The following is a 16383-nucleotide window of genomic DNA, read 5'->3' as shown; positions in this document are numbered from 1 at the left end:
TAGATGGTATGGTCCTTATTAGATAGATGGTATTGTCCTTGTTAGATAGGTATGTGCTGAGGTCAGTACTACGGACAGTACGGACAGTACGGAGATAGACCGGAAGGTGAGATAAGACGGAAGAAATGCATTCCCTCCTGGATCCATCGGAGCCCAGAACATTGCAGTTATAAGTGCAAGTTAGGTTGAGTCGGGAAGGCTGGCCTGAATCCAAAACATTTTATTAGCAAATAAAAGATCCATACGAGCACTTTACGTTGGCACTTTAAGTGATAACAACACATTCAACGAGGACACACATAATACGAAGCATACAATCAGACAATAAGCTATGAACTTGAAGATAGTAGTATTCATAGTATTCATTAAGAGATGCTATGTGTGTACGTGAGAACTCAGGCTGATAGATGATTCACGTTTGGTCAAAGTTCATTCTCTGAACATTGTTATTGTTGGTATAGCTCCCGATAAGTCAATCTAGGTCGTCTCTTCCTCCTTCTAAACGGGTATAAACAGCTAAATTGATTTATTGTTCTTTCAGATAGATTGGATGAGTCCGACTTCATGTACATCAGGACACGGCCAAAACAAGGTAATACATCACCAAATAATGAGATGATTACTCCTTTATGAGCTCCCCAGTGCATGCAAAAAGCTTAATCATTCTTGTGTGTCTACTGGGAAGTGAAGACATCAGTTCTCCTTCACAGGCTGCAAATGTGCTCCTCTAAAATCATATCTTTGGACAGTTATTACAGTATTACACAGTACAATTCCTTAAGTGTTTTTTTTGTTGTTGTTTTTTAACTCAGAAGTGTGTACAAATGGAACCCTTGCAGGTCCATTTGGTTCCATTTGTACAGTCTTCTGAGTGAAACGAAACGGAAACTTTCCGCAAAAATACACCGGGTATTCTTTTGCCACACTATGTTATTGATCGCCTTACATGAGACCATTTATTTGCGTTTACATGGAAACTTTTAATCGGGTTAAAACAATATTTAAAATAAACCTAAATAACCCCATCAGGCCCAACCCGATTTAAATTCTAGTCGGGTGCAGAAGGGTGGTCTAGACTCTAGACCTTTTCACAAATCACAACGCGATCAAAAGGACATTTCTTCCATGATGTATGTGTGTAAAGGTGGGAGGGAAGAATGCGTGAAAGCGGGGAAAAAACATGACGTGGTGACCCATTTTATAGTCATAATAGTATTATTATTATACACACAGCTAACCCGATTAAAAGTGCCACATGTAAACACCAGATCGGATTGATCTGGCTACATGTAAACACTTTATCCAAAACCTTCAATCGGGTTTATTTTAATCAGATTGGAAGAAAGGTGTTCATGTAAACGCAGCTTCTACTGAGGATTTAACTGTACAGTGTGCTCTCATTAATCTCAAGCATAAAATGCAAACTTCCTCTCCCAGAACACAAGATTCCTGTAAGCGCTCGCCAGAGCCTCATCTCGGTGAGAAGCGGCGGGACTCCGCCCTACAACGTCTCGCCCCGTCCGTCCGTCTCCCACTCGTCCCCCCGCCCGTCGCTCTACCAGTCCCACGCCACGGTGTGGCGCGAGGGAGAGGCCCTGTCCTTCAACCTGGACGACACCTTCAGGGAGCTGGACGAGTTCCAGGAGGACCCCGCTCTGTTCCTAGAGGAGAGCAGCTGGGAGGGCGACGACACGGAGCTCAGTGACCCCACGTTGACCCTGCTCAACCACAATCACTTCCAGGTGAGTGAGCAGGAGATACCATATACATGGTAGGCGTAGGCGCCTCCTTCGGCTCTGGGGCAGTTTCGAATTGCAGCCGCTAGGGGTGTCAAAAAAATCGATTCGAATTAGAATCGCGATTCCGTTATGAACGATTCAAAATCGATTCATTTTTTTAATTAAAAAAATAAATATATATATATATATATATATATATATTTTTTTTTTCTGGTTACAGTTACACTGTAACCAGTGTAACTGGTGTTTTCACTACATGGTGTTTGTGATATGAAATGTAAGCTCACCCTAATCACAGTAAACATCATGTCTTCTGTCATTTTCAAGTTACTGTAGTCACTTCAGCTCAAGACTGGAGTAGATTGTGATGAAATCCTATGTATTGAATCGAGAATCATTTTGAATAGAAAATCGTTTTGAATCTGGAAAAAAAATGCTCGATTTTGAATCGAATCGTGACCCCAAGAATCGGAATCGAATCGAATAGTGGGACACCCAAAGATTCACAGCCCTAGCAGCCGCCCATAAGTGCTCTTTGAGAGCGGTTTTGAAGGAGTCTAGGAATTCACATTTCTTAACGGCTGTCGGTTGGTTAATACTAGATTGTTTATGTGTATCATTTCATCATCCACGTATTTATTTGTCCTTTCATCGTTTCATGTATCCAGGAGGACTTCCTGCCTCTGTACGACCTCCAGCATTCCTTCCTGCACGTGACGTTCAGTGGTAGGAGTGAGGAGGAGCTGCTGGGACATCTGGAGAACGTGAGGGAGACAGCCAAGAGGACGGCCATGCACTGGGCACACCGACGGGCATGCTTCCTCCTGGGACGACTCTGTGGCAGGAAGCTCAAATACTCCCAGGTGTGTGTGATTTCTGTGCAATGTTTGATATGAACCGAATGGAAATTTGGGTTAACACACTCTCATCAGATAACCTCAACCAGTTCTAAGTTTAAGGATGGATTGTATTAAGTATACTGTACCTGGTTTTCACCTTAGCACCACCCACCTAGACTTAAGCCTCGCCCACAGCTGATAATTGGGGGAGGGGTTACGGGAGGGGTTGTGATGTCACAAAATGTGGTGTATTTCATTTGGGCCTTTTGACTCAAAGGCTTTCAGTAAGAATCAAAAAATACACAGGGAAATGAAATGAAATGATTACTATATTTACCCAGGGTATCTGGGCTAAGCTCAAGAACTTGTTTCCAGCCAGGCCCTGCTCATAGAACACATTTCATCGTAGTGGTTCAATGCCTTGTTCAAGGGCACTTCAGCAGTGGTAATTTTAACGTGTCGGACCGCTGATTCGAACTGGCGACCTTCCGGTATCAAGACCGCTCCGCTATCCGTTCGGCCACCGCTGCCACTGGAAGACATATTTGAATATAATAACCACACCTGGGGGTCTATTAGAGTAATGTTAACTCCATAGACCAGGGGTATTCAACTAGATTAGGATGGGAGCCACAACTGTAGAATGATTGTGTGGGGGCCACATTTGGCCCGCGGGCCGCCAGTTGAATACCACTGCCATAGACACTGTATACAAAACAGAAAAAGTAAAATAATCACGGCACGCCCTAACATACGCCATCTCCTCTCTCTACCCTCTCTTATAGTCACTTCTTACCTCTTAGCCTATCATTTAAATAAAGCAGACACGCCTTTTGGTGTTAGCATTATGTTATACTTTAGCTATTGAAAAATAGCAGATCTACAAGCTCATAGCGCGCCACCGAGTGGCGCGCTACGAGCTTGTAGGTCTGCTATTTTTGAAAAATCGAAGAACGACTGACATAGAAACATAGCTTTTTCAGAAAACTGTCAGGATGTAGAAGACATTTTTAGAATCTGATCTCAGGTCAAAATGGGTTAAAGCTACAATGCGGGACTTATTTGAATAACTAGCACATCTGCAGTGGTTAGAGGTGGTCTCCTATACTCTTCTACTGAGAGGTTTGGACCCTATAGTGTCAGGTTTAGTGTCAGGGTTAGAGGTGGTCTCCTATACTCTTCTACTGAGAGGTTTGGACCCTATAGTGTCAGGTTTAGAGGTGGTCTCCTATACTCTTCTACTGAGAGGTTTGGACCCTATAGTGTCAGGTTTAGAGGTGGTCTCCTATACTCTTCTACTGAGAGGTTTGGACCCTATAGTGTCAGGTTTAGAGGTGGTCTCCTATACTCTTCTACTGAGAGGTTTGGACCCTATAGTGTCAGGTACTGTAGGGTTAGAGGTGGTCTCCTATACTCTTCTACTGAGAGGTTTGGAGCCTATAGTGTCAGGTACTGTAGGGTTAGAGGTGGTCTCCTATACTCTTCTACTGAGAGGTTTGGACCCTATAGTGTCTGGTTTAGAGGTGGTCTCCTATACTCTTCTACTGAGAGGTTTGGACCCTATAGTGTCTGGTTTAGAGGTGGTCTCCTATACTCTTCTACTGAGAGGTTTGGACCCTATAGTGTCTGGTTTAGAGGTGGTCTCCTATACTCTTCTACTGAGAGGTTTGGACCCTATAGTGTCAGGTTTAGAGGTGGTCTCCTATACTCTTCTACTGAGAGGTTTGGACCCTATAGTGTCAGGTACTGTAGGGTTAGAGGTGGTCTCCTATACTCTGCAGTGGTTAGAGGTGGTCTCCTATACTCTTCTACTGAGAGGTTTGGACCCTATAGTGTCAGGTACTGTAGGGTTAGAGGTGGTCTCCTATACTCTGCAGTGGTTAGAGGTGGTCTCCTATACTCTTCTACTGAGAGGTTTGGAGCCTATAGTGTCAGGTACTGTAGGGTTAGAGGTGGTCTCCTATACTCTTCTACTGAGAGGTTTGGACCCTATAGTGTCTGGTTTAGAGGTGGTCTCCTATACTCTTCTACTGAGAGGTTTGGACCCTATAGTGTCTGGTTTAGAGGTGGTCTCCTATACTCTTCTACTGAGAGGTTTGGACCCTATAGTGTCAGGTTTAGAGGTGGTCTCCTATACTCTTCTACTGAGAGGTTTGGACCCTATAGTGTCAGGTTTAGAGGTGGTCTCCTATACTCTTCTACTGAGAGGTTTGGACCCTATAGTGTCAGGGTTAGAGGTGGTCTCCTATACTCTTCTACTGAGAGGTTTGGAGCCTATAGTGTCAGGTACTGTAGGGTTAGAGGTGGTCTCCTATACTCTGCAGTGGTTAGAGGTGGTCTCCTATACTCTTCAGTGGTTAGAGGTGGTCTCCTATACTCTTCTACTGAGAGGTTTGGACCCTATAGTGGTTAGAGGTGGTCTCCTATACTCTTCTACTGAGAGGTTTGGACCCTATAGTGGTTTAGAGGTGGTCTCCTATACTCTTCTACTGAGAGGTCTGGACCCTATAGTGGTTTAGAGGTGGTCTCCTATACTCTTCAGTGGTTAGAGGTGGTCTCCTATACTCTTCTACTGAGAGGTCTGGACCCTATAGTGGTTTAGAGGTGGTCTCCTATACTCTTCTACTGAGAGGTTTGGACCCTATGGTGTCAGGTACTGTAGGACCCACATACTAGGGGACAGAACGTGCTCTACTGTCAATAGTTTCATAGAAGGATAGACGGGTGCTCTCAGTGACTCTCAGTGCAGTCTATAGAAACAGTCTGCACTCTCAAGGTGATTTTTCCTTTCATTGTATTATTTAGTGCAGCAGCAGTCTCTGACAAACGGATGTGTTTCGGCTACTCAGGCCTCCATCAGCTGATGAAGGCCTGAGTAGCCAAGTAGCTGTCAATACAATTATGTGAAGGCATAGAGTTATATATAAACTAGAGAGCGGACTGCCCCACTCCCAGGAAATTAATTTCAATGAAAGTTGCTCAGAGGCGTTTCAAGCACCCGGAAGAACGCTAACCCTGAAAGTGATAACCTTCATGAACGCGCCTGAATCGACTCTAATCGCTTTGTGTTAAACCCCAGCTGCGCTGCATGCTCTTTTGCTCGAACAGTGGACAGCTTTAATGTTTCCCAGCCGCTCTGGGGGCCTGTGTGAAGGGCACTAGATGTGCCGCCATATTTATTATAGTTCAAAAATCATTGCAAGCAATAGATAGTTTTCAAATGATTGTGAAAAAGCTTTTATATGAAAGATACGTATATCCAATGCATTTTCCTGTATATCTAATATTTCTTCTGAATTATCAGGTACACTCCATATAGTTTTCACATGCTATATTATATCGTATGAACATGCATGTTGTACAGTATTACAACTTTTGATTACAATATTATAACTTTTGATGCGTTCCCTTTTCAGGCACGTGTTTATTATGAGGAGGCAGTGAGTGTTTGTGTGGACGGTTTCTCTGACCTGCCCCTGCTCATCGCCCTCTACACCAACCTCACGTCGGTGTACCTGAAGCAGCACATGAATGACAAGCTGAGCCAGACCCTGGAGAAGGCCAGCGCCCTGCTCCTCTGTCTCCCCAGCCACAGCTTCACCTCCGTGGAGGAGTTTGAGCTCCTCACGTTGCTCCTTCGGAGGTCTCTGGTCCAAGGGGACCGGCTGCTGGAGGCTCGCGTCTGCTACCTCGCCGCCAGCCTCTTCCTGCTCCTCCGGAAGACGGACGACGCCCTGCCCTTCGCCGAGAGGCTCCAGTTCCTCTCGGCCGCGCTCTCAGCCGAGGACGGCAAGCCCATCGCTCCGCAGGACCTGAACTGGCTCCTGAGCCGCCTCTACCACCGGAAGTACATGCCTTACCTGGCGCTGGCCTCGCTGAGCCTGGACACCACGCGGGACCACTGCCTCCACGACGCCTTCCAGCGGGTGGAGCTGTTCGTGCGGAACTCTGTGCGCCTGAACCCCCGCTGGAAGGACGGCACGTCGCTGCTCCCCGCTCAGATCGTGGTGTACCTTCAGCAGGCTCTGGCCATCGCGGAGAAGGGGGATGACCTGAAGACCCAGAGGGACCTGTGTCTGGGTCTGGCCTCCGTCTACCACCAGTACGGGGCTCTGGGGAAGGCGGTCCCCTGCGCCCGGCAGGCCGTGGAGACGGGGGGCCACATCAACGAGGAGGAGGCCTTCGAGGCGTCCGTTCTGCTGGGCTGGCTGCTGGTGTTGACCGGTCAGGCAGAGAAGGCGGAGGACACGCTGCTGCCCCTACTCACGTCACTGCAGGTATACAGCCATCACATGCAGTAACAACACCCTGAAGCCGCTGGTCCACTATCTTATCTCATTTAACCAGTACTCAATTGATTTACTTAAGTAAAAGTATCCCTGTTACAAGTAAAAGTCCGAAATGCAAATTTACTTGAGTAAAAGTACAAAAGTATTGGCATCAAAATGTACTTAAAGCACCAAAAGTACTCATTGTGCAGAATGTCCAATTTCAAGTTTTCTCATGTATAAAAGTCTTTTGAAAATAGCCGATCTACAAAAGATTTTCAAATGGCCGAAATGTGTGGTTAACGCATGTTTTATATTGATAATCAAAATCTATAAAGTAACTAGTAACTATTAACTAAAGTTTTGAAATAAATGTAGTGGAGTAAAAAGTACAATAATTGGATCCACATGAACACTAGTGTCCTCTAGTGAACAGACTAGAGGGCAGTTCAATTGTTTTCTGCCAACAAACCGGCTGGCAACAGTCAAGGAAGTCGTGATGTACTGATGGCTGAGTCAGCATTGTAGAAAGCAGATGCTCCGTATCCTTATATAATAATGTTGAGCCGAAATGAACCCAGATTTCATACTATATAATTATGTTTTCCGGTTCCAGGTCTCTTGGAAACGATATCTTGATCTCAATGAGACCGATAAAATATTAATAATGGTAACAATGAGGTGTTAAGTCTGGTTATATACAGTTTCAGCTTCACCCAGCTGATGGCCCGTGATGAGCACACAGGCGTGTGTCACCTTAGCTTTTAGCAACTTTAACTATTAATTTAAACTTTAGCGGTTGAAAAATTGCTAAATCTGCTATTGTTGAAAAATCGTGAAAATTTGTGCAAATTTGAATATATGTCCTCTCGTCTCCAGGGCACAGACAGCCCCACGCAGCGGGGGGTGATCCACAACCTGCTGGCACTGTGTCTGAGGCGACAGGGTCGCGTCCCGGAGGCCGGCTGGCACCTGAACAACGCTCTGAGGATCTCCAGAGAGAGCGGGAACCAGAGGAACCAGGCCCTCAGTCTGGCCAACCTGGGCTGCCTGGCGCTGGACGTGGGAGCGTCTGGGGTGGCAGAGCGCTTCCTCGTCAGGTCAGACATGACATCACTCACTCCGAGACACTGAGAAATTGCTTTTGCTGTATTATAATCATCATTGATCTGCGATTAGGAAACGCGGAAGTGAAATATCTTGAAACTGAGTTACGTGGCCGGTTAAGACTGATATGTGGTTAGGGGACTTACGTGGCCGGTTAAGACTGATGTTAGGGTTACAGTTGGGGTTAGATTTAGGGAGTAATAGTCGGACAACGTGTGGTCGGACGTCTCTGCGTTTCCTAATTGTAGCCAGTAGGCTCCCAGTATACATGCAGTAGGTCGATTGCATCATTCGAATTCGCTATCTGTGACTCGTAATGCCGAAAGTGACGTTCGCTTTCTGTCACAGTGATAGTCGTGAATATAATGTGGGGATCAAACTGTGAGTGAGCATCAAGTTAAAAGCAGGACACCCTGTGTTGGCACAGGTAGTGGTTCAGTGTCGTGTTCAAGGACTCTGGCTGGCATTTTAAAATGTGACCAGATAACATAACTGTGGATACTTATCTCAAGAACTCTAGAAACCAGAGATCTGTCCTAACCCCTAAGACAGGGGTGGGCAACTTTGATGATGGAGAGGGCCACTATATTTCAACACTCACTCCAGAGGGCCACATTGCATATTACTGTTAAACTCTAAAAATAGCTGATCTACAAGCTCAAAATGCGTCGCAGTGCGGCATGTTTTGAGCTTGTAGATCAGCTATTTTAGCTATTACGGTATTTGATTTGAAATCCTGAATATTTGTTTTGCTATTTTTGAATTGGAATCCTGAAAAGTATCATTTTCATTTCATTTCAAATGCTTTTCAAATGCTTTTAATTATAGTTATGTTAACTTTATGAATTAAATACAAATTAATTTGACATTAAAAAAGACAATAACATTTTATTACTGCTCATTAAGCTACTAATTTATCAGTATTCTGGTGTTAACCTTTGAGAGGCGGAAGTTGCGTGATTTCAGCGGAAGTACAGCTCAAAGAAATGACGTTGACGCTTTACGAATCAGTTTACATTCTCTGTGAATGAAACAAGTGTTGTGATTGGTCGAAAATATATTGTATCCGGGGGAAATACATCTGACGGATGTTCCGGCCTGACACTTACTCCGATACCGTGTTGTGACCAGGCTTTTCTCTTCACAGATAAGGCTGGGACTGAGGCTAGTGTCTATATGTGGTTTGATTTGCATTTGTTCATCTTAATGACGTTTAGAAGATTTAGAACACTTTCCTGGGGGTAATATGTAATTATTATAGATATTTTAAATTTTAGCAGTGAGCCCAGTGTCTCTGATGTCATGGACACTGGGCTCACTTACTTCCTGGACTACATGTTGTCTCCCACTGACAGGTAGTTACCCCCCTTTTTGATTTACATCAAAAGGGCATGTGAACTCAAACCCACAATTCAACTAATCTTATTTTACAGTAAATCTAATCTTACAGTAAATGCAGATTAAAAAAAAGTCATTTTCTTTTTATTACAGAACCTCCCCCCCCAAAAATCAACTCCAAATTAAATGTTTCTGTTCCAGAACAACTTTATATGATCATATTTTTATTAAGTCTATAGATAATTATTTGCTAATAATGGGGTAATAATGACAGAAATATAGTTTTATTGTAGTCGAGTCCACCTAAAGGTAGTCGAGACTAGAGTTTATTTTTTCTCATTTGATAGGTACAGAAACACTGCGAGAGCAGGCAGGCACGCCAGCTACACTCCGTTACTTAACAAGATATCTCTGCCAAACAGGTGTCTTATAATGTTCATGTGAATGGGCTCTTCATAATATGGGTATAATATATTTAATTCATTGCATTGTAGAGACTCGTGACTCCAGTGGACTCGGTGGGGGAAGCGTCCCTTGGTCCGAGACTGAGTCAAGGCCGAGTCAAATTATGTGCGAGACCGAGACGAGACAGAGTAAATGAAAATGTGGACTTAAGTTGAGACCGGACTTAAGATCGAGAGACCGGACTGGAGTACTACAACACATGTTACATATGACGTTATTTGATAGTTGTCTGTCTACTCTGTTTGTTTGTAACAGGTCCCTGAAGCTTTTCTTGGATCTCGGGGAGAGCCCTATAGACGAGGAGCATGTTCAGACATACCTGTGGCTGGGGCGGAGCTACAAGGACAGGCGGAGGAGTCAAGAGGTCAGGGTGTGTTACGAAATGGGGCTACTGATCGCGTTACAAGCCAGGAACCTGCACAGTGAGTCAGTCCAGCATGCACACAGACGTACACTGAGGTCCATTAACACATTTTATTATTATCTTATTATGATTTATTTATAGCAACAAGCATAGTGTAATCGCCATAGTTAAGCCGTTAAGACCTGGAACGCATCTGTGTCACCTTAGCTTTTAACCAGCTGTTGAAAAATAGCAGATCTACAAGCTCATAATGCGGCACCGAGTGCCACACTACAATCTTGTAAACTCATATCTTTAATTCTGGTGGGTCCCTGGAACAACATATTTGAGATGGGGTCGGTGGCCAAATACACATCTTTCTAGGGGTCCTTGACATGAAATAGTTTTTGAACGACTGACATAGAAACAGGATCAGGATCTGGTCTCATGTCTTAACTGACAGTTTGGCCTTATGTGGTCTCACAGGTCAGATGGTGGTAGCCAAGGTGCTGAGCAGGCTGTATGCAGACATGCTGCTGTATGGCCAGAGCATCCTCTACTATGAGCACTGTGTGTCCGTGTCCAGAGAACTGAAGGACAAGCGGCTGGAAGGAGAATACCTGGAGATCCTCAGCAGCCTGTATCTGTCTCTCAACACCGAGAAGTGAGTCTCGAGAAAGATCTATGCTTCATCAGCATTCTCGGTCTGCAGTCTGCACCCTTCTCTTATTACTGACAATATTTCCGTTCCCAACCCTACACAGATCGTCTCGTAAGTCTCTGGACTACACCAAGCAGAGTCTACGGATCTCCATCGACCTGGGCAAGAGAGAAGAGGAGTCCGAGACGTGGCTGCAGGTGGGACGCATCTATTACCTCATCCACGAGGACGAACTGTGTGACATGTACCTACAGGTGAGAGGAGGGAGGAGGATGGGAGGGAGGGAGGGAGGGGAGGAGGGATGTGGGAACGGCGTTTGTAAACGATACAGGGGTGAATAAAATAACCAGTTACAGTACATGATAGAGAGGGGATTAATACACTCAGTCACTGGTTTTGTCTTTTGTATGTGATCTGCTCTCAGAAGTCAACAGCATTGATCCTTTTGAGTGTGCATTCATCACTAGCTGGCCAACAGAGACACCGGTCCTATCAAATATACGGATCAATATTCTGCCAGTGTTCCAGTGCCATTTCCCTTGGCCTATTTCACAATACCTTGCCTTGAACATTGCAAACACCTCAACTCAAGTGAAACTTGAGTTGAGGTGTTGCACAATTTTTCCGTGTTCCTCATTCATTTCACATGTTGCGTGTCATTGACAGGCAGCAGTGAAGACAGCTTTGCGGATGAACGACCCTCGCTTTGCCATGAGCATCTACGAGGAAGCAGGTGATGTCTTCTTCAAAGGCCACAGGAACCAACTGGCCTCGCTGCCGTTCTTCAGGGTAAGATCATACAGTAGGAGCTAAGGGATGTCTGATTTGTCGCCTTGGCTTAAAGCAATCATCGTAGTTATCACATCAGTGCAGTGACGTGGGTTTTAAGTCATCTCAGGTATCATTTTGCAATCAAAGCACAGGATGTCTTGTTATTTAAGATGAGCATACGGTACGTCTATATCTAAACATAGTTTTGATGTCAGCGAAACAAAAGGATGGGAAGAACCACGCTGTACATATCAATGGGTTTATAAAACGGGCCCCTCTCATCACGGACATTTGGCAGACATAGACAGCTGGCACCGCAGCGGTTTATGCTTATTTGCTATGCTTTGTTTTGTTTTGTCTTGTAGGACGGCAGTCTGCCGTTCGCGCGGAGCATCAAAGACATCCACTCTGAGTTCCGCTTGCTGAGTAAGCTGACAGAGCTGCTGATGACCCAGGGAGAACAGGAGGAGGCTCTTCAGTATGCCATACTGGCCGTTCAGATTGGCAGCAAAACAGGTATACTGACCTGGAAGGATACATTGAACGGACCTTGTGAATGTCACCGTCACATATATACACATATACATGTAAATGGTGTACAACATGTAATGTACTCCATTTTGTACACTCTCTGATTTGTGGGCGTCCGTGATTTAATCATGCATACCAAATTGGGGGTCCTTGAAAGAACCACTGGTCTACAGCCACTGGTTTTCAACCAGTGGTCCGGGGACCACCAGTGGTCCTTGAGGGGGTTCCAGGTGGTCCCCAGCTAAATGACGGAGAGTTGGTAACCAAATCGACCCTCGTAGATCTTTAACTCTTGAGAGCATACAATGAAACCAAATGGACCCGTAATGGTTTCATTGTATGCTCTCAAGAGTCAAATTATTGTAAAACATCTGCCTTACTTAAGAACAAGAACACAATTACAGAATGTAGATGCTGTTAATTTTGATCAATGCCTGTTGGTAATGCCTAATGGTACCAACATCAATAAAGTATGGAATTGTGGACAATATCCTATCCAACAACAACAAAGTCTTCTTTTTGTCTTTTTTTGAGGGGTGCTCCTATATACAGGTTTAATGTTTGTTTTTAGTTCAATGTTTGTTTTAAAAAAACGCCATTGACAATGAAGGGAAGATTTACGTCATTTTGTCCCTATTTACGTCATTTTGTCTCTTTATTGTTAATGGCATTTAATGTTTGTGTTGGCACCGTTTGTTTTACATCACCATTACATCACCTAATAAACATGAGTTAGACTTTAATATATCAGCGCCCCTCTCTTCACACAGGTGTGATTTTTGTTTTTCTTTGGTGGTACAGTACGTGGCTCAAAAGCCAAATAAATAAAAGGGCCTTGATATGAAAAGGGTTGAAAACCACTTGGTCTACAGTGACTGTACGTTGTTGCGTCCCTCACAGGTGTGCCTCTGAACGAGAGGACGGCCTACCACCGCATGGCGACTGTCTACTACCGGCTGCAGCAGTACGAGATGGCAGAGAACTACTACCTCAAATCCCTGTCGCTCTGCCCCGCGGTGCTGCAGCACCCCCTAGAGGCCCGCTACTACTCCATGGTCTACACCCGGCTGGGGAACATCACGCTCTACCAGCTGAAGGTACATGAGAGAGACACCCATCAACAATGTACTGTATGTCACATCATAATACCTGTTAAAGGAGAATTCCATAGAGCACCGAAGTCCTGATGTCACTTTCAGTAGAGGGCACCAACACACAGGTTTATAGGTTTTTTATTTGTATTGAAATCTCCGATTTTATGTCGCTTCATATAAGAACTGTGAAAAATAAACCGATCACCCCGGCCTTTTCACTCATATGGATATGAAGCATCGACTGAAGGTGGAAATGTACAAATATACCCAAAGAGTAACAAAATAAGCGTTAGAAACGAGCCAAACAACCCAGAGACTACATTTCCGGGTAGGCTGCTTCTGTCCGCAGCCCGTCACACAACAGAAACTGAACGTTAATTACGTTTATTTTTATTTTATTGATATATAATGTATCGTGGTTAGTACGAGTCGAGTCACCACCAGCTGAGCTTACGTCAACGAGGAATCTCAGGAACGCAATATGTTGACAGCTGGGCGTGACGTATATGCTCAGCGACATTGCATTCATATGTAGTTTCAAGGCTTTTGCGGTCACATTAATGCCATTTTCTCTAGAAACTGGCTGTATCAAATATGAATGGACATCATTAACGACGCACAGCCACTCCCCTGACAGAAACGCTGGGGTGGTCGGTTTATTTTTCAAACACAGTTCTTATATGAAGTGACATAAAATCGCCCTATGGAGATTTCAATACAAATAAAAAACCTATAAACATGTGTGTTGGTGCCCTCTACTGAAAGTGACGTCAGACTTCGGTGCTCGATACTAAAAGGCTTTCTTACCTTTCTTTGTAGTTGTTACGTCCCCACCAAAGAGGTCCAGGTGTTATTTTGTGCAAAAGCTCCTTATTGGCTATTTCTCCTACCATAAGCTCTAAATGAATTGCATTGAATTGAATGGGAATTGAATGGGGCTATGGGGTGTTGTGCTAATTCGCTTATTTCCATCGCTCAATTTTTTTTTTGGGTATATATCCTCTCTTCATAATGTAAATAATATCCCAAGCGGCACACTTTACTACTTATTTCGATGGAAATAAGCGAATTAGCATAACACCCCATAGCCCCATTCAATTCCCATTCAATTCAATGCAATTCATTGAGGGGCCGTAACGACTACAAAGAAAGGTAAGAAAGGTAAGAAAGCCTTCTAGCATGGAATTCTCCTTTAAAGAGCAAAGATTCACCTCTTGCCAACTCCTGCACACATACACTTGCACACACTTGGAATTGGAATCTGTTCAGGCTCTAATGAGTGGGTCTTCTCTTCTCCCCCAGGATGCCTTTGACGCGGTGGGATACTTCCAGCTGGCTCTGGCCTCCTCCCTGGAGGACCCTGCGAATCCCAGGGATCTTTATGTGCTGTACATGAAGCTGGCAGAGATCCATGCCAACCACCTGCCAGATGCCCGGCTGTGCCAGGAGTACAGGGACCAGGCTCACAAACTGAGGAGGGTCCTGTCGGGAGAGGAGGTCCTCGATGCGGGGGGAGAAGAAGAAGAAGAACAGCAGATTAAGGTCTCGGTGTCTCACGCGACGGAGCCCACGCTGATTGGTTGCGTCGGGTGCGTCTGTGACGACGATCAGGATGAAAACGGCGAGCACTACTCGAGCACGGACACCTGGGGGGTCCCTGCAGATGCAGAGGTTGGACATATAGACTCTAACCTTGGTGTCGCTAATGTAGAAGACGACAATAACAACGATGACAAAGACGCTGATGACGTTGTCTGTAAAAATGCGGAAGGCTGTCGTGCGGATGTCGCCACCGAAGCGGAGGTCACCAGCGGCCGTTCGCGCACGGACAGTATTCTCACAGAGTCTTTTGACACGGCGAAAGAGCACATCACGGATTCCAGTGGCTCCAACGACTATTTCCAAACCCGCACGGATCTAGCGGATGATGGACTCAAAGGCTGTTCAGACGCTGACTCGGGCCAGAGTGGAGAAACTACCTCCACCACCGCTGCGGATCCCACTCTCACGGACACAGCCCACGACACCCACCACACGCTCATTGATACCGAGCAAGATGGAAATATCACAACCGAAGGGACAAGTAGACACATCTGTGAAGCAGACGCAATCCGAAAAGACGAAGACAATCCGTGTGACGTTGACCAAAAAGAGATCGCCAAAACAGACGCCGATAAAAGCGAAAGTGTATCGAGCACCTGCTATTACAGCGTGAAGACTGAGAGTGGCGATACGACGGACAGTAGCCACATGGCTAGTAGCCACATAGACTTGGATGACATCTTCTTCGTATAGCCTTCTGGGGGGGCAAGCTATATCGCCCCTGTTCACTTGGAATGCAGCCCTTTGACCAGGAAACTGTCTGCGACGTTCCATCATGCACGTATTGTTGGAAACATGTGTTAATAATGTTGCTATAATGTAGATACTTTTCACAGATTAAGTAACACTGAAGTGTGTACCTTTTTGTATAGTTTACATTTTCTGTATATTACAGAGTATGTCAGCTTATAATATATGTTTTGTAAATAGATGTTTCTTTTGTATCTCAATGAAAGATATGACCTAAAATGTAAAGTGTGGATGTGGACTTTTTCTTCTATTTTATAGTGTTGGTCTAACTTCAAACAGTGTTTGCTGTTTTGCTCTGTGAGCAATGCAACTGTCTAATCTAACTATATAATGGTTGTGCTAATGAGTTACGACTCAATATCAGGTAAATGACCTGGTTGTAACACACAGGCAGCCATGATCAAATGAGCAGCCTCCTCTCCAAACGTTTAAACAAGCATATACCGGTACTGTGTCTACAAATACTCTGTCTGAGGCTCTTTTTCCACCAAAATAACTTTCAATTCCAATTCCGATTTCTGAACCAACTTTTCCAAGGATTCTGAACCAATTTATTTTCAGTGGAAACACTCTGAACTGGTTCAATATTAGGCGGGGAAAAAGATACCGGTTCAACCCCAGTGGAAAAGGGCCTGAGTGCGCACATCTCTGCGTACAGTATATGGACTAGTACTGTATTAGGATTTGAAAAAACAAAGGCATTTCTGAAGTAAACCACATGAGGGCATGATAGGGCCGTTTTATTATAATGGCCAGCATATTGCTTGGTAGTACTTGGGTTTTGTCAAAAGGGGGCAGTGTAGAGCAGCTCCTGGCATTGGTCTTAACATGGGCTGCCAACTGGCAACAGGTGAACAGCAGAGAGAGAGAGAGAG

General features: G+C 44.8%; 1 protein-coding gene across 3 annotated transcripts in view; it reads left to right on the top strand.

Annotated features, from left to right (window-relative positions):
• sh3tc2 (SH3 domain and tetratricopeptide repeats 2) overlaps positions 1–15724 on the top strand; it is a 36701-nt gene extending 20977 nt beyond the window's left edge. For all 3 annotated transcript variants that reach the window (XM_079508754.1, XM_079508755.1, XM_079508753.1), the window contains 12 exons: positions 542–592; positions 1438–1742; positions 2408–2602; positions 5995–6855; positions 7726–7946; positions 10012–10178; positions 10586–10763; positions 10864–11014; positions 11427–11549; positions 11897–12047; positions 12963–13159; positions 14459–15724. In XM_079508754.1, the coding sequence (XP_079364880.1) occupies positions 542–592; positions 1438–1742; positions 2408–2602; positions 5995–6855; positions 7726–7946; positions 10012–10178; positions 10586–10763; positions 10864–11014; positions 11427–11549; positions 11897–12047; positions 12963–13159; positions 14459–15451 (3593 nt within the window). In that variant the 3' untranslated portion in view covers positions 15452–15724. The remainder of the gene's footprint in view (positions 1–541; positions 593–1437; positions 1743–2407; positions 2603–5994; positions 6856–7725; positions 7947–10011; positions 10179–10585; positions 10764–10863; positions 11015–11426; positions 11550–11896; positions 12048–12962; positions 13160–14458) is intronic.
• Positions 15725–16383: the final 659 nt, after the last annotated feature.

Source organism: Electrona antarctica (genome assembly GCF_951216825.1).
Source record: "Electrona antarctica genome assembly, chromosome: 1".
Classification (NCBI taxonomy): Eukaryota; Metazoa; Chordata; class Actinopteri; order Myctophiformes; family Myctophidae; genus Electrona; species Electrona antarctica.
This window is presented reverse-complemented; position numbering and strand designations above follow the sequence as displayed.